This window comes from Sardina pilchardus, chromosome 18, assembly GCF_963854185.1.
Source record: "Sardina pilchardus chromosome 18, fSarPil1.1, whole genome shotgun sequence".
Taxonomy (NCBI): Eukaryota; Metazoa; Chordata; class Actinopteri; order Clupeiformes; family Clupeidae; genus Sardina; species Sardina pilchardus.
This window is the reverse complement of record NC_085011.1, coordinates 5,624,627-5,643,754: the sequence shown is the minus strand read 5'-3', so window position 1 is coordinate 5,643,754 and position 19,128 is coordinate 5,624,627. Positions and strand designations below refer to the sequence as shown.

Here is a 19,128-nt window from a genome sequence, read left to right as displayed (position 1 = left end):
AATGATCACACTTTATTTTGACTTGACACCACTGTGTCGGATAGCCTCACAACTGACCTGAGATCTGTTATAACATCACACACATGGCATGGTCATCTCATGGCAATCACTGACAGGTGGCGATAGAAACCGTCATGAATGTCCCAAGCATGTGCTGTGTTATAACTGTCTATCAAGGCAGAGGGGGTGGAGTGGATTCACACGGAAAGGCTAACGTGTCAAATCCGACGTGCTTTGCTTTTTCCACTCATCCATTTCCTGTGTGGATCCACCCCTTTGGCTTGTTGACGGGGGTGTCAAGTTCAGTTGGAATAAAAGATGGAGCAGAAAGAGGCCATCTCTCCAGAAGCATCTGTTGCCTTTACGAACCCCGTCCATGGTATCAAAAAATTCACAGTCCAGACAGTTTAGTAAGTGACCCTATGCATAATGTCCAATTTGTAAATGTGCATTTTATCAAACCCATACTGAAGGCACTTAGGATACATATGTGCATCTATCTATCCCCCTAGTGTGTCTGTCTACAAAGAGACAGACCTGGATTGGAATACTGGATAGCTACACTAAAAATGGTACCAAAATATTGCAGTACACTTTGGAGCAGAGGTACACAAATTAGGGGAAACCATGTATCCCTATTCCCAAAAAGATGTTTCTCTATTCCCAAAACATGGATCCTGATTCCCAAAACAGGATCTCTCTCTTGCTTTTGAGAGCAGAGCCTCAAGCTGCTAGCGTTCCTGGTGGCAAAACTCCTATCGTTATATTGCAGCTATTCTAAATGGGGTAATGTCTCCCATATGCAAACCACATTCTCCACTCCCGAATGACGCCATTCGTCTTGTCACATGCAAAATGAATGAGATTCTGCAGGTCATTCATCATGATCAACGCCCCAAGACGCTGTTCAGATGGACATGTCCCGAGTTGACACGGTAAGGTGGCTGATAAATGCCACTGCTTACAGCCGCATGAGTTGCCATGAGTGTGTGAAACACCTGAAAAGGTAAGTTAAGGCTGGTTACGGTTGTTTATGTGGTTGAGACACTGCGAGTTTCTGTACAGACACACACACACGGTTAAATTGGGTTAAATGCAGAGAACTGAATTTCCCTCACGGGATCAAAAAAGTATATATTCTATTCACACACACACAGACAGAGTACAGACAAAGACATGTGAGGTCCAGTGATGACACTGGATAACTGATGATGGACATTTTCCCCAGCCAACCGCAGAGAGGATCACACATGCTGACACAGAGGGGGGCCATCCACACACACACACACACACACACACACACACACACACACACACACACACACACACACACACACACACACACACTCACACTCAGAAACTTACTAATGGCATCAGACAACCTCCCAAAGCCCAATGACTGTATGAGACAGACGGTTATGCAACCCCAGTCCAGACAATATGAAAGACAGACGTGGCAGTGCTGCTGGCCGCCACCAGGGGGCAGCGAAAGGCCAGGTGAGGCGAGGCCCTCATACGACTGATACAGCTAATACAGTACCTGCCTTTGTGTTTTGTGGAGGAGGGATAGGGATGGAAGAAACAGCTGTGGAGGAAGGAAGAGGGGGGGGGGGGTTGATTGCAGACATCAGGTCCACATAACTGTCTCTATCACGGAGCTCATTACCCTACTCAAACCGAGGCTTAGTTATTCAGAACATACGCAGAGCTACTGTATGGGTTAACTTATGGGAGACCAGGCAACAGTGCTGAGCAGAAACCTTCAAACTTGACTATGATTTGCTTTAAATCAACCTTTAAAATTTGGCGTAGTTATGATGATCTATCGTTGTGGATCTTAATACACTCATACTTAAAACTACCGTTAGCATAATATCTATGCAATTTCACTCGTTTTTGTCACATTCAGTGAGTATTTCCTCACAGTCTGCTAGCTTTCCCTTCCATGAGTACAAAAAAGAAAAGAAATGAATAAAAAATTCTCCGTACACAGTCCAAGCTCCGTGAAGTAAACTGGAAACAAAGTAGTGTAAGCCTGTCCCCCAAACATAACAAAACTGTTCCAGCCAATCACAGAAACGGGGAATGTGAGTTTGTTTCCAGAATTGCCCACAGTACAGCATGATAGGCTCTGGAGGGAACCACTTATGGCCGAGTAGCCTACCCCATGAGGAATAAATGTTTTGGGGCAAAGAACAGAGAAAAAAAATAGGATGGTGGTGTCTCCACAGTTCAGTGTAATCGTAATGCTTGAAGGCTCAAAGCAATGCAAATATGTAGAGGCACTGCTGATACGCAAGTCAGACTTCCTGAATTCACCCTACAAACAGCAGACTAGCCTCACTTTTCCAGTACCCAATGAACCCAAATTTACTACTACCTTATTTATTTGCCCGACACATTTGTCCAAAGCAACTTCCATATGACAATTAATACAAGGGCTTGAGGCTTGCTCAAGGACACAACGGTGGCATGAACGATCTTTGTTTACAAGGCTGTGACATGTACAGAACAAGTCACAAACTTTCAACAGAATGTACTGTATCACAAAATGACTTTTAGCAGCTCATGAGAATACTCAGGGGTATATGTGGCTTGACAAAGTCCAAACATTTAACACGTACAAACATTTAACATGTAACATTCATAAACATTTCAACATGATCAGCATTCTCCTGTCTTACCCTCTGCCTCTCTTCTGTACGTGTAGAGTTCTTACAGCTGGGGTGCCAGACTGTAGATCCTGAACGAGCAAAAAAGAAAATTAAACGGTAAAATTTGATTTGATGAAAATGTGAAACATGCATTGTGTTTTTTCTTTGGTGAAGTACTGATGACTTTTCCACTTGTAAGAATATCAAAACTTAACCATCTAACCAAGTCAACAAAATGTATTTACCAACAAATAGATAGGTAGCAAACTGTACGGAAGTGTGATCAGTATATGGCTGATGAGTGTTAGCTGAATGAATGAGCTGGGTTACCTTGCAGGTACATCTCCTCTCCCTCAGTGAACATCTGGTTGCAGCGACTGCATCGGGCGCAACTAGGGTGGTAGTGCTTATCTCCTGCCTGAGGAAGCACCGTTCACACAAACAGGCACACAAACACGCAGAAAAACACACCCACAACCACAACCATACAGCAAAACTTGCATGATGAATGAAAAGGAGGTAGCATATCAGAATGAAGTTGCTCTCCCTAAAACTTCTGTCAAACTAAGCCGCCACAGCCCACGGGAGTACCCTCTGTCTTCGCTATGCTTTTCACACACACACACACACACACACACACACACACACACACACACACACACACACACACACACACACACACACACACACACACACAGGCTAAGTGTGAAATATCATAGGGACTTTAGCATTACATCATGGATGCATGCTTTAGTGAGGCTGTAAAGCGCTCTCTAACTGCTGTGCAAATGAACTCAGTGATAGTCAAATGAAGTGCGACTTGTAAAGGTTGGTGAAGTGTAGAAGGCAGATGAGGAAATAGCACACCTAAGCAACATATCAAAATGATGAAGACACACACACACACACACACACACACACACACACATACATGTGTATATATGAAACTAGCACACATAGGCAACATATCAGCATGTGGAACTAAGCTGCCACAGGAGTGCCCTCTTTCTTCAGAATGATATGCTGTTGTGTGTGTGTCTACATGTGTGTGGGTTGTGTGTACATATGTGTGGGTTGTGAGTGTGTCTACATGTGTGTGGGCTGTGTGTGTGTGTCCATGTGTGTGGGTTATGAGTGTGTGTACATGTGTGTGGGTTGTGTGTACATGTGCATGTATGTGGGCTGTGAGTGTGTGCAGTACATGTGCATTGTGTGCGTGTTGTGTGCACACATAGAGAGTGAGTAACTGACAAGTATTTAACTTCAGCGGGATGAATGCTAAAGGTGATGTTGGATCCTATCCAATATCACCTTTAGCATTCATCCAGCTGAACTTGTGCGTGTGTCTGTGTGTGTGTGTGTGTGTGTGTGTGTGTGTGTGTGTGTGTGTGTGTGTGTGTGTGTGTGTGTGTGTGTGTGTGTGTGTGTGTGTGTGCGTGTGTGCGAGAGAGAGAGAGAGAGAGAGAGAGAGAGAGAGAGAGAGAGAGAGAGAGAGAGAGAGAGAGAGAGGTGGGTGTGGGGTGGAGCCATGGTGTTTAGAGAGCCAATAAGCTCAACTCAGCTATGGGTTAGTCTCTAGCAGTACATCACGTTTGTGAGTTGGAATGTATGTGTGTGCTCATGTGTGTGTGTGTGTGTGTGTGTGTGTGTGTGTGTGTGTGTGTGTGTGTGAGATAGAGAGCACTGTGGTAGAGTGTACTGGCATAACACACTGCAATAAAAAGACACATCACACTGCATTACTTCTATGACTCTTTTCTCTGCACATGCAAATCCTGAGGATGCTTCAAAAGGCACGTTGAGAAGAGCACCAGTGTACTGCTGCCGCTGCTGCTGCCTACCTCTAACACCTTCCCTGTGATGAACTGCTGGCATGCTTCACAGCGAACGCCGAAGTGGAGCTGGTAATCTTTTTCACAGTAGGGGGCGCCATCTCTGCAAAAGACAAAACACGTGATGTGAGACACTGAGCAGCATTATGGCAAATAACATAATATTAGGCAAGAAATGCAATCAAATATTCTTGTCTATTCAGAAGCATCATTCACATTATCATCTAATCATTTACATAACATAGTTGTGTCAATTTCTCTAGTGACACAAGAGTTAGTACTACAGTGGTGGACCTCTAGGTTTGCATAAATGTATATGCACATACACAACATATATGTGATTTGTGCTACTAAAGTTAGATATGTAAAGTCACTGTCTGTGCCAAAGTCTCTCAGTTACTGATCTACTTACAGTAAGGCTTAAGACACACTTTTTCCATTTGCCGTTTGGCAACTGCTGATCTTGAAGTTGGGTCTTTGGTTTTGTTTGCAAATACTGCATGTTTGTTTCTCTCTCCGTGTGCGTGTGTGTGTGTGTGTGTGTGTGTGTGTGTGTGTGTGTGTGTTTGTGAGTGACAGAGAGACTCTTACTTGCTGATGTACTCTCCTGTGAGCACCTTGCCACAGGCCTTGCACTTGAAGCAGCCCAGGTGCCATTGGCTGTCCAATGCCAAGAGAGCTTGGCCATTCTTAATGTCTCTGCCACAGCCAGCACAACCTGTAACACACACACACACACACACACACACACACACACACACACACACACACACACACACAGACACAGACACACACACGTGTGCGCACAATGAGATTATGAGTGGATGTTAAATTGGACATACAGTACTCACGCTGAGTGGATTGGTGGATTGCCCAGTCCATCAGCAATCCAGTTACATTTTGATTTATAGCTGATAGTTTATTGTAGAAATGAAACAGCAAATTGCCATGTCAGCTTGTCTAATACGCCTGTCCAGAGGTATATTTCAAATATATCTCTTCCCTCTGATGGATCGCTCTCTCCTAGCAGCTTTGCTAGCCTCGAAAGGTAAATAAATAATATTGACCAGGGAAAACCACAACGAATGTCAAGAGAGAGACATTAAAAACAAAATAGCCGCTGCCTTTCCTTTTTTAGACCTTGAGTTATTGCAAGCTATTCCATTTGTGCAGGAGAAACGGAGTCTTAAATACCGTAGCAAATGCACTAGGGACACTTCACATCTACACATTCAACACTAAGATCTAGATTTCTGCTCCTGTGCTTCTATAGTGATGTGCGGTATTTCTGTGACTGAAGGGAAAGTTGACTGGCATTTAACTGACACTTTAATCCAAAGTGACGTAACTCATAATGGGAAACGTTGCTGCTATACCAAAAAAACAAGTTGGTCCTGGGCTGAGTGGTGATGTGGCATCCAGTACTAAAACAAATGCAAATTCCAGTTGCATTGATATACATATAATAAGGAATTAGAATGTAAAAGAGGAAGAGGATTTTGACATTTTCACATAACATCTATCTTACATCACTGTATCCATGTAATATAGGTCAACATAAAAAAGGGAAAATGCAGGGATGGTGTTTCTGCATATTTTATGATAGCATTTCTTGGACTTCCATGCATCGCCACACAATGCTGTCTTTGAAGAAGGAGTGTTGTGTGTGTGTGTGTGTGTGTGTGTGTGTAGGGGGGGGGGGGGGGGGGGGCAGGCTGCAGGCCTTTTCCAGACGTCCTGTTTCACAAGCTTCGTTGGCAGTTGCACATCCAAAAACCAAACCAGTAGTAAATAATAATAAAAAAAAAAAAACACTAGTAAATCCAAAGACCAAACCACTAGTAAATCCTAACACCAAACCCAAATCCAATTCAAGCTATCCCAAAGACATACAGTACACGTACAGTATGTATATATGTACTGTAAAGTGACAAGAATTACACATCAATTTTCAGAGACATTTTAGATTTCAGAGTACCCCACAACATGACACTATTGAAATCATATATCAACAGCTCATTTCAAGTAATCCCATGAATAGTTATGCACAGATAATATTGTTTAGTCATACTGTATGTTTAATCACAATGAACAATGAACACATAAACATTGAACTATACATTTCCCAACATGGAATTGGGCCCCATGTAGCTCTACATGGACTTTCAAGATTGAAATTGAACTACAGAAAGGCAGCCTACAGGGAACCGTTCATCAGAACCAAGTGAGTGAGTCCTACCGCTGGATCCGGTGAAGTCCTTGGGCCCGGGCGACATGGGCTGGATGCAGTTCTGACACAGGCAGTCCTTGCCATTGAAGGTGACTCGGTCCCCCGCAGGAAACGGTCGTCTGTGAGGAAAAGTGGTCAACAGTCAATACGCAACTATCTGTCCAACTATCTATCTATCTATCTATCTATCTATCTATCTATCTATATGTCTATCTATCTATATGTCTATGTCAACTATCTATCTATCTATCTATCTATCCTCCTGACTACCAGCAGTTCATTTTTGTCCTCTCTAGAGGACCTTTCTAAACTGGAATATCTCCCACACCATACATACTACTGAGCTAACTCCTTTTGTTCTCTAAAGGGGACATCCAGGGCTTTTACATGATACCAAATTTATGGGGGTGGGTCTTTGGGAACTTCCTCCTTTTCTTCCTTGAAAATTGGGTCAATTTGACCCAGGACTTTACAAGAAAAAAAGAGGAAGTTCCCAAAACCCCACCCCCATACATTTGGTATCAGTTAAAAGTCCTGAATGTCCTCTGTAGGGAACGATAGGAGTTGGCTCAGTAGCATGCATGGTCTGGGAGACATTCAAGTTTACAGATGTCCTCTAGAGAGGACAAAACGAACCTCTGGTAGTCAGGAGGCTATCTCAACTATCTGTCTAACTTAGGCCTACTATTCATCTCAACTATCTGTATAACTAACTAGTAATTACAGACAGTAACTACCACTTTTACTATCTGTCAAATTAACTATCTCAACTATTCCTCCAACTACAGTAGCTATTATCTGTTTAACTATTGATCTCAACTCAACTCAACTGTGTGCTGTTTGCCTATACCACTATGCTGTAGCTCTACTGTACGTACAGAACCATATGGACAACACCCATTACTGTAGCACAAGACCTCTTCAGGGACCAATTTTGTGTTTAAGGTTAAGAACATCATTTCATTATTTTGATTCGTGATAGAGTGTGGTCACTCTGGTTCTGTGTGTGCGTGTGTGCGTGTGCAGTGTGCTTGTGTGTGTGTGTGTGTGTGTGTGTGTGTGTGTGTGTGTGTGTGTGTGTGTGTGTGTGTGTGTGTGTGCGTGTGTGTGTGTGTGTGTGTGTGTTTCATTACTTGCAGATGGTGCAGACGAAGCAGTTGGGGTGGTAGGTCTTCCCCAGCGCCGTGACAACCTCTCCCTCCACAAAGTCCCCACAGCTGTTGCAGCGGGTGCCATGGATACGCTGGTAGTCCAGAGTGCACAGGTAGTCTCCATTCTTCACAAAGAAGCCGCCCTGGGCCAGGTCACAGCCACATGCTACACACACACACAAACACACACACACACACACACACACACACACAAAAGTCATCAGACACACACACACTGATCAGAGTTGAACTGAACACACAGAAAACACATCACAGCAGTCATTAGACACACAGTGAGAAATGTCATCTTAGATCTAGTGACCCAGACCACAACACCATATAGGGGAGAAGCAGTCAGCTGGCATTCTGTCTTTAATTGAGTAGAATGGAAATTTGTAAGAGACCCCAACGTTTCGAACAGCAGTTTATAAGTAACTGTAGGCAATATTTCCATCAACATTTAGAGTGTTGAAATCTACCAAAAACACTACTCAACTTTTTGGGTGAAGACATAAGGAATACTGTATTCCACAACACACATTTTTCATACAAAATCAAATGTTATATACATTATGTAACTACACTCAAAAAAAGAATCAAGCCTAAAATGTTGACTTTATGTGATTTAATTACATAACAATTTTCCACGTAATTATATTGCATAAGTTGAATGTAAAAGGTAGAGTTCAATAGTATGTATTTTTATCAGGTTGGCTTAATGTGAATTAATCAAATAAATTGTAGTTAAATGGACACCTTATGTTAAGGTGAAGTTTTACATAACCCCTATGCGCTTGCATGTAAAGCTTGTTCCCAGAATGCAACAGCCCCAGTCAACATATTCTTCAAGGGATATTCCGCCATTTTTGGAAATACGCTCATTTTCCACCTCCCCTCGAGCAAAACAATCGATATTTACCTTGTTCCCGTTCATCCAGCCATTCTGTGAGTCTGGCGATACAACTTTTAGCTTCAGCCTAGCATAGATCATTGAATCGGATTAGACCATTAGCTTCTCGCCTGCTAGCTTCATGTTTAAATGTGAATAAGATTTCTGGTAATTTTCCCATTTAAAACGTGTCTCCTCTCAAGTTAGAAAGTGCAATAAGACCAACTGAAAATGAAACCTGGCGTTTTTTCTAGGCTGATTTGACATGGAACTACACTCTCATCTGGCGTAATAATCAAGGCAACTTGCAAACTACTGGCACTACTACTGCTTGTTGTCTATGGGGACTATTTTCAGATGCTGCGCACGATATCATTGCGCTTATGGTACGTTTGCAAGTTGCCTTGATTATTACGCCAGATGAGAGTGTAGTTCCATGTCAAATCAGCCTAGAAAAACGCCAGGTTTAATTTTCAGTTGGTCTTATTGCACTTTCTAACTTGAGAGGAGACACGTTTTAAATGGGAAAATTACCAGAAATATTAGTCACTTTTAAACATGAAGCTAGCAGGCGAGAAGCTAATGGTCTAATCCGATTCAATGATCTACGCTAGGCTGAAGCTAAAAGTTGTATCGCCAGACTCACAGAATGGCTGGATAGTCTAGCCTGTGCACTAGGACACTATTATAACCATTAGAACATAACGTGAGCACTAAGACACTAGTTTAACCATTAGAACATAACCTGAGCACGAGGACACTAGTCTAACCATTAGAACATAACTTGAGCAACCATTACCACACTAGTTTAACCATTAGAACACTAGTTTAACCTGAGCACGAGGACACTAGTCTAACCATTAGAACATAACTTGAGCAACCATTACCACACTAGTTTAACCATTAGAACACTAGTTTAACCTGAGCATGAGAACACTAGATTAACCATTAGAACACTAGTTTAAAATACATACATTTACATTCTGAAAATTGGATGGCCTTGTAAGGTCACATTGGTACAATTGTAGCGAGGACTGCTAACTACTGAACATTTTTGTTTACCTCTGTGCCATTTTTTAGTTTGTTGGCTTCACTTTTGACAGAGCATATGCTGTCCACTATTTCTTACAGTCGTCGAATCTAACCTTTGCCAAAAACTAGCTTTAGCATACCAGACGCAAGAGCACCAGTCAAAGCAGCATGCCAAGACCCAGACAGAAATAACATAGTCTGGCTCCGATTCCAGCACTGCTTTTAGCATCACACTGATGAGTCATTCACCACAGAAATGCCTTCCTGTAATAACACTTCCTGCAAAAAGTAATTTTCACTTCATATGACTTGGTCAAGCTGTCCACCCCATTTTGTAGCCTACATCTCTTCACCGACACATCAGGACTTCACAGACACTAACATTATGGACAATACGCCTAAAAGCATAAAGCTGAATGTATAAAATAGCACAGCTGCTTCCACAAGTGGTGTCCAGCCTTATTGAGAGAGTTGCGCAGCCAGTGTTAAAAACGAGCAGAGCTCCGTGAGCCATGGGCTTGTCTGGTGCTCTTGAACTGCAGGGAGCCGTTATGTAACCGACAACCAGCGCAGCATCTCACGGCTCGTCTGTCTGCAGGCCGGTTCCAGCTAAGCGCCTAAGTCATGCTAGCAAACTGCAGCAGTCCTTGTGTTTGAAGCTGAGCCAAGTCTCGGAGAGGCACCATGATGATATCGACAAAAATGCCAAGATGTAAACAAAGACTTCTACCGTTGGATTACACGCAGACACGGACACGCAAACACAACACACATGCACACACACATTCACGCACACATACACACACACACGCACGCACACACGCACGCACGCACGCACACACACACACACACACACACACACACACACACACACACACACACATCCACATGCACAAAAAAAAAAAACATACACAGACAGATTTTAATAGATGACTTTCATCCATCAACATCCCAATCACATGTTGCGGACAAAGTCACTGGCGGGTGTTTAAAGAGCAACGAGACATATCATCTGGGATGAAAGGATGCCCTGTGTCTCAGGGAATCAATACCCCCCCCCAACCACCCACCCTGTGCTGTCTGTGCATTATGCAAGGAAGAACCCGGTGAATTACAGGAAGCAAGTGCAGAGAATAGCTACTTCTCTCGTGCTCATTGATCCAAGCATCCTGACCAAGGATAGATTCTGTTTTGCTCAGCGAGTGGAGATGCTTTTCCGGTAATGCAGTGCATGAGTAAGATGCAGATGCAGTGTTGCTCAGTGTAGAACGCAGTCGGTTCTCCTGATAAACTCACTCAGCCATTTCGGGTTTAAAAAGCAGCACCATGAATACACAGCATGCCGTGTGGCTGGAATGGACACGTGGTAATGTATGTTGGTGCAGTTAAAGAACTGCCTTATACAGGATGTTGGGCTCTATTTTGCCCACAGATGGGATGTTAACTGCAGCATTATAACTAATTCTAAAGTCTGGCTACAGATAAAAAAAACTTCACTTACACTTCATTTCACTCTAATAAACACTCAGACCCTAAGACAAATGCACAATTGACATACCTTCTTACAATGCACAACTGACATCCATTCTTACAATGCACAACTGACATCCATTCTTACAATGCACAACTGACATCCATTCTTACAATGCACAACTGACAACACACAATCCATTCAGTGGCTTGAGAAAGGAAATGTAGCGCTTGCGTAGCTGCAGCGTAGTTCTGCCGGGTATACTTAATACGTCATTCATTCATTACCTTCGACCAATCACCAGGCTACATTGGCTTTATTACTGTAATGACTCTGCCCAGGCACCTGCCTTGTTGCTTTCAGGTGCCGATTTTCGATGTTCCCACCCTCCCTCCCTAATCACCACCAGGTCGGTCCTCGTCCAGTTGTCCAGGGGGTAGGCTTCGCCCCTGCTTCTCGTTCCGGCAGGATTTGCCAGGGTCCGCACACTCAGTGACCTGGACCTAGGACGGGGCCTACGCCAAAGATTCTCATTGTTGCTAATTTCTATCCTCATTAAAATCTTTGTTAACTTCAGTTATGTCTCTGAGTATTCCTGGCTGAAATGAAAATACAGCTGAAACAGAACAAAGAGAGCTGACATGAGATCCTGTGTGTCCACCATGTCTGAAGATCCGCCCCTCCTGCTGTGCTCCACCTGTTCTGAGTCGTGAGTTCCCCTGCGCTGACTGGACACAGCGCAGAACCACCACAGGAGAGCACTGGGGATCCTGGTGCAGAACCACCACAGCAGAACCACCACAGCAGAGCACTGGGGATCCTGGTGCAGAACCACTGGGGATCCTGGTGCAGAACCACCACAGGAGAGCACTGGGGATCCTGCAGAACCACCACAGGAGAGCACTGGGGATCCCGGTGCAGAACCACCCCAGGAGAGCACTGGGGATCCTGGGGCAGAACAGAACCACCACAGCACAGGAGAGCACTGGGGATCCTGGTGCAGAACCACCACAGGAGAGCACTGGGGATCCTGGTGCAGAACCACCACAGCAGAGCACTGGGGATCCTGCAGAACCACCACAGGAGAGCACTGGGGATCCTGGGGCAGAACAGAACCACCACAGCACAGGAGAGCACTGGGGATCCTGGTGCAGAACCACTGGGGATCCTGTTGCAGAACCACCACAGGAAAGAGCACTGGGGATCCTGGTGCAGAACCACTGGGGATCCTGGGGCAGAACCACCACAGCAGAGCACTGGGGATCCTGTTGCAGAACCACCACAGCACAGGAGAGCACTGGGGATCCTGTTGCAGAACCACCACAGCAGAGCACTGGGGATCCTGTTGCAGAACCACCACAGCACAGGAGAGCACTGGGGATCCTGTTGCAGAACCACCACAGCAGAGCACTGGGGATCCTGGGGTAGAACCACCACAGGAGAGCACTGGAGATCCTGGGGCAGAACCACTGGGGATCCTGGGGCAGAACCACCACAGGAGAGCACTGGGGATCCTAATGCAGAACCACCACAGCAGAGCACTGGAGATCCTGGGGCAGAACCACTGGGGATCCTGGGGCAGAACCACCACAGGAGAGCACTGGGGATCCTGGGGCAGAACCACCACAGGAGAGCACTGGGGATCCCGGTGCAGAACCACCACAGCAGAGCACTGGGGATCCTGGTGACATAAAGTACTGTAGCCTGAACTGACCTTTGCCTCAGATTAGGGATCGATGACGAAACTGACCACTAGCTTTTTTTCTGGCTTCATCCCATTAACCTGCGGCAATGTGTGTGTGTGTGTGTGTGTGTGTGTGTGCGTGTGTTTTTGTGTGTGTGAGGGAATGGATGTCTTACAAAAAGATGACGGAAAAAATGCAGATTTGGATTCGCTTTGGATTCGTAAACTTTTGTCAACACAAGCATGAGTAACTAACAACGGCCAACTTATGCCGATACCAGTGATCCAATTAACATCATTCGGCCTTTGTCTTCTGGCTTTGTGGATCTAAAATAGGCGCTGGACACGTCCCATCAGGGGGCACTCAGATGGCCTTTTAAGACCTCTGACCGTCAGACAGACACCAGCTCTCTCTTGAATCTGGAGCCTGGACATACTGTACATACAGTACACACACACACACACACACACACACACACACACACACACAACCCAGCATTTTTTAGATTGAAGGGTGGGTCCATATGGCAACTGTCAAATACTGTAATGAGATGCAGCACACAACACTATCTGTAAATTGTGTTTTCAGCCTCAATCTAATCAAGACAACCAGAGGTTTCTGATTGATCATATGGGGATTTTGGAGATAAACCCGAGCTCGCTGGGAGTGTATGTAGCATATTAACAATGAAAGTTCTGATGTTCTTTTGTAATTGAATTCGGAAATACACTATCTGCACAGATCAATGCAATATCATTATCACTTTTGGTCCCAAAACAGGCGCAGAGCATCCCATTCTCTTTTCCGTGATGGCAAATCACGTCTACTACAGTGACAGCAGAATGTTCGATTGAGTCTGCTAAGTCTGAGCAGGGCATGAATAAGGTTTAATTGGATGTGGACGGTGGCTTGCCCAACATGATGAGATTTAGCACTCACGCTGGAAGCAAATTAATTCTGTTACACCACCATCAGAGACATCTTATCAAATGCTGGGCAGGAAACCGGCCTCTATTTCAGGCATCCCTGACACGCCTCGGTTACAAAAATAGCTTTTATTGGTACTTTATGACAGTTTCTATGAGTCGAGGGCAGAATGAAAAATATACGAATAAAAGGCATAATTTAAATTGCAAAACAGTATAAAATGAATAAATAAATAGCTCTTATATTTACAGTTTTTTCCAATTGCTTACACACAATTTTTCAAACCGAGTTCTTTTTAACAAAATTTAAGCACAGGTATCCAAACGCCACACTCATTTTGCATAATTCCTAGATTCTTTGCAAAATGAAACACTTCAGTCAAAACAAACACACTTCAGTCAAAACATACACACTTCAGTCAAAACATACACACTTCAGTCAAAACATATACACATATTTGTAAAAATGCTATTAGTTGTCATTTAACAAACACAGTCCTCAATGATCAGACACTATTGCAGCCAGTTTCACACTGCAGTGATAAATGCAAAACGCATTTGTAAAAAGAAAAATTAGGAAATAGCATGTGCTAGATTTTTGCCCAGACATTGTTATGTAAGGGATCATTTAGATGTCCAAAAAATAGTGACAAACCCACAACATTCTTCATGATTAGTTCGACATAGGGAAAGTGTACATAAATAGGTCTATAAACTTGCACTTGCACTGTACAACACTGAAGACTGCTGTAGACTGAATATTTCAAGTATCTCTTTCAATACTTACAGTATTTCTAACCATAATCAGTTACAGTAATCAACCAACAATGAAATCAATTGAACAAATAAAATCTGTAGACAAACAAAAACTACTGCATAAAGTACATACACACTGTATACACATACACATACACATGACTCTGAAGAGCAACTACTGCAAAAGCAACAAGACTGTATAGCACACCTGAGTGCTGCGTTTTCAATTTTGCACATGTGCTTACACACCTGGTGGATGTGATTATCCAATTCGTTCATTAGTGCAGTCATTGGCAATCCGGGGCTTTGTAATGACAAGGAAGTAACCTCACAATCCTTATCTGTGTCTAAGGTGTGGAAATGTGTGTAGAGTTTTACAAATCACTGTGTGTAATGTTTTGCAAAAAGGGTGAAGCAGAATGTTGTGCAAATCTGTGGAGGTGTTTTGCTCCTTGGAGTAAAATTTGGCTAATTGTGTGAAAAAAAATATTTTAGTGTGTAAACAATCGTAAAAAACTGTAACAGTAGTGTCTGTACACAGTTCATTACAGCAATATCCACCATTGGTTATTCTATTCAATTATTCCACATTACCTTGACTACAAGAACCCAGTCAATGTAGCACTGCAAAACACCACACACTACAGTGAGCGTAGTCTCAAGACTGTGACCATGAGGATCGAAGAGATGCTAATCTTAGCGCGTGTGTGCGTGTGTGTGTGTGTGTGTGTGTGTGTGTGTGTGTGTGTGTGTGTGTGTGTGTGTGTGTGTGTGTGTATGTGTTTGTGTTTGTGTTTGTGTTTGTGCTTGTGTTTGTGTGTGTGTATGTGTGCGTTTGTGTGTGTGTGTGTGTGTGTGTGTGTGTGTGTGTGTGTGTGTGTACATATGCGTGTGCGTACACTACAGTATGTGTGTGAGTGTGTGTGGGTCTGTGGCTGTTACAAGGCCACACTTAGATTGGTGTTTCTAGGCGGGGGGTGGGGGGGGAGTTAAAAAGGCCTTGCTATACATTAGCTTTAACAGCCTTAGCAGCAGGTCAATAAACAGGAGCAGCTCTGCAGACTCAGAGTGCAAATCTGCGGCTGGCTTAGAGGCATGAAGCAGGGGGAGCAGGAGAAGTGCGAGGGCCTATCTGCACACTGCTGAAATATTTATACCGAGTCTAAAATGGGAAAGCTTTGAACAAATTAGCTATTATTATGCCAGCCACAAAAGGTTATTTTTAGGGGGGGCTGATCTCAAGTTAGTTCGCAGACGGAATAATGAACTTATGTCCTGGTGGTCAGGCTGCTGATTGACAGACGTCGTTGTTTCCACAAACAGAGACACACACTTGAGTCACGCATGAGTGTGTCAATCTGACTAGCCACATGAAAGTGCTTTCCACTATGCTATAGGTGTCAAGTCAAAAGCTCAAAAGTTAATGCACCACTCAAAACATCAGAGAAAACTGCTCTGTTCTGGTGTATTTGTGATAAGGCTGATATGATCCCATGCAACAATGTTTTGGTCTCATTCCAAACATGTTATCCATGCTGTGACAACATTTACTTGCATCAATAACTGGACCGGGGAAGTGGTGGTCCACCCTTGCCTTGAAAGTTCACATTCAGCAGACTTATATCAAGAGTAGCTAAAAATACATCATTATGTATTTGACAAATCAAGCCCTCAAGGTATCAGCTTATTAAAATGTGATGCACTAATGTGACAGATCACAATGGAAAAGCATCCTCCATTAGTTTACTGGCAATTATTTGATGCATGAAAAGTTACTCAAATCCTAGATAAAAACCCTCATTAAAGATTCAGTCCATGGTTCAAATGCGATAACTTTTTTGTCAAATTTAACCAACTACCCATGACAGTCAATGCAGCATATTGCTTCAGCAGCCAGGGAGGTAAGGGTGGAATTTGATTGAGATTAAATCAACAGACTGACATCAAATATCAACAGATTGACGTCAAATATCAACAGATCAAATATCAACAGATTGAGATTAAATATCAACAGATTGACATCAAATATCAACAGATCAAATATCAACAGATTGAGGTCAAACATCAACAGACTGGGGGGCACTGTGACACAAGTACAGTACAGCTACAGCACCCATAGCACATGGACCACATGGGCCAGGGTTAGAGTCCAACCCATGTGTTTATCTGGGTTCACCCAGACTACCAGATGTGTGATTTAACATCATGTGTTGACGGCCATCATATCTTTGTGTCATCTGACTTTATCAGTCAAATCTGACCTGACACTGACCTGTACAGGTGAAGTACTTTATCGGTAAAGCCTTACACACTCGCCTGTAGGTGAAGTACTTTATCTGTGAAGACGTACACACTCACCTGTACAGGTGAAGTACTTTATCTGTGAAGCCTTACACACTCGCCTGCACAGGTGAAGTACTTTATCTGTGAAGCCTTACACACTCACCTGTACAGGTGAAGTACGTTATCTGTGAAGCCTTACACACTCACCTGTAGGTGAAGTACTTTATCTGTGAAGCCTTACACACTCACCTGTACAGGTGAAGTACTTTATCTGTGAAGCCTTACACACTCACCTGTACAGGTGAAGTACTTTATCTGTGAAGCCTTACACACTCACCTGTAGGTGAAGTACTATATCTGTGAAGCCTTACACACTCACCTGTACAGGTGAAGTACTTTATCTGTGAAGCCTTACACACCCACCTGTACAGGTGAAGTACTTTATCTGTGAAGCCTTACACACTCACCTTTATAGCGGAAGCACTTCACCCATAAACAACTACACAGCCCCCTTTAAAGGTGAAGCACTTCATACATGAACTCTTACTTTATCTTTGAACTCTTATTCACTCAATTCGACAGGTCTTACACACTTACCTTTACAGGTGAAGCACTTGATGTGGAAGTGCCTGTTCTGCACACGCAGCACCTCTCCCTTGCATAGCTCTCCACACTTGTAGCACTGGATCAAAGGCTTCTCCGTCGGGTGGTGGTGCGTCTCCTTGGTATGGGCCACTGCCAAAGAACAACAGCAACAACAGACCTGCTATTAGGAGGCGTCTTAAGAAATCCTATTGGAGCTCAGCGGCTGAGATTGTTCATCCTGCACTCAATTCCTGACCCTTTCGTCTGGGTGGGCTCAATGGTGTTTTTTGCCCCCAACGGCACCTTCCAGGCAGCACAGCCTGAAAGGCACTACCTTTACCCTTTTCCTAACCTTAACCCCCTCAACCCTCATCCTACCCCTAAACTGAGGGGAGTAGTGCCTTGAAGGCAGCGCTGCCTGGAAGGCACCATTGAGGGCAAATAATACCAAAGATCGTCTGGGTGGGATTGGTCAAGGAGTTAGGGATTTGTGATTTGATCTGTCAAATGGAACACCTGAAGGTTGCGAGTGGACAAGACTGCCAGCTCAATAGGGGGCGCTATGGCACAAGCAGCTCACACCATGTTTGGGTCGAAGTGCCCACAGGGACCCAGGTTCAAAACAGACCTGCGGTCATTTCCTGATCACACCCCATCCCTCTCTGCCACCCACTTCCTGTCCATCTTCACTGGACTATGTAAATAAAGGCAACCCCTGCAAAAAGCACATATAAAGAATCTTAGCTAAATAATGTTATTAAAAATGCAAAGAAAATCATATTGAGTTGAACAACTTGTTTGTCCTGGAGTCACAACTTTCTGGAATATTCACAGTTAAAGAGAGATCATTATTCAAGCCAGATCTCTTCCATTTTCAATTCTCAGGCATTAATATATACAGAAATCAAATCATACATGTCCTGTTCATCATCATATAAGACTTCTACAGTCTGAGTGAGACATATTTATTGGAAATAGTACAATAAAAAATGTACTATAGCTATAATATGTTGTGGCAATTCTACTTTAACAATCCTGAGCACAATCGAAAGCCAACAATGAGTAAAAAAAAGAGGAGTGTCTCTTCATCTCCACAGCGCCAGCCTCTACTTCAAAGAGGTCTGGTGATTATGCAGACAGAGCTGAAGCCAGAGAGGTACGGTATGGCCTCCCCTGGGGCCAGACGCCACTGGAGCATGTGCTGTGGAATAAGAACAGACCGTTCTCTGGCCGGATCCCATGATCAGGAGCGGGAATGCTCCCGGGAATGCTCCCGAGGCCCACGACCACACGTGCATGAGCTGCTGTCAGGCAGGAATCCCAGCAGGACCTCTCAACAGACTCCAGCAAGTTCATGCTGTAATTACACCTGGATTGGGAGCACACTTAACAAAGGGAAGCTTTTTTTTTTTCAATGGGAGGAACAAAAATAGGAGTTTTTGGCTATTATCTGAGTTTTCATTCAAAACCAGAATTCATACAGTAATTTACTGCATATAAGCCGCATTGTGTATAAGCCGCAAGACAGTGTTTCATGCCAGTTAAAAGAAACAAAACCATATTAACACCATATTAAGTGCCCCCCTGTATTAACCTCATAGCTGAAGAAATTTTGCAAAATCAATGTATAAACT

At 43.7% G+C, this 19,128-nt stretch overlaps 1 protein-coding gene across 1 annotated transcript in view; it reads right to left on the bottom strand.

Annotated features, from left to right (window-relative positions):
- Positions 1–19,128, bottom strand: part of ablim1a (actin binding LIM protein 1a) — a 48,179-nt gene that overhangs the window by 15,966 nt on the left and 13,085 nt on the right. The window contains exons 2-8 of the mRNA XM_062519967.1: positions 17,507–17,644; positions 7,850–8,033; positions 6,726–6,835; positions 5,078–5,204; positions 4,496–4,589; positions 2,985–3,072; positions 2,685–2,743 (exon numbers count right to left, since the gene is read on the bottom strand). Of these exons, the coding sequence (XP_062375951.1) occupies positions 2,685–2,743; positions 2,985–3,072; positions 4,496–4,589; positions 5,078–5,204; positions 6,726–6,835; positions 7,850–8,033; positions 17,507–17,644 (800 nt within the window). The remainder of the gene's footprint in view (positions 1–2,684; positions 2,744–2,984; positions 3,073–4,495; positions 4,590–5,077; positions 5,205–6,725; positions 6,836–7,849; positions 8,034–17,506; positions 17,645–19,128) is intronic.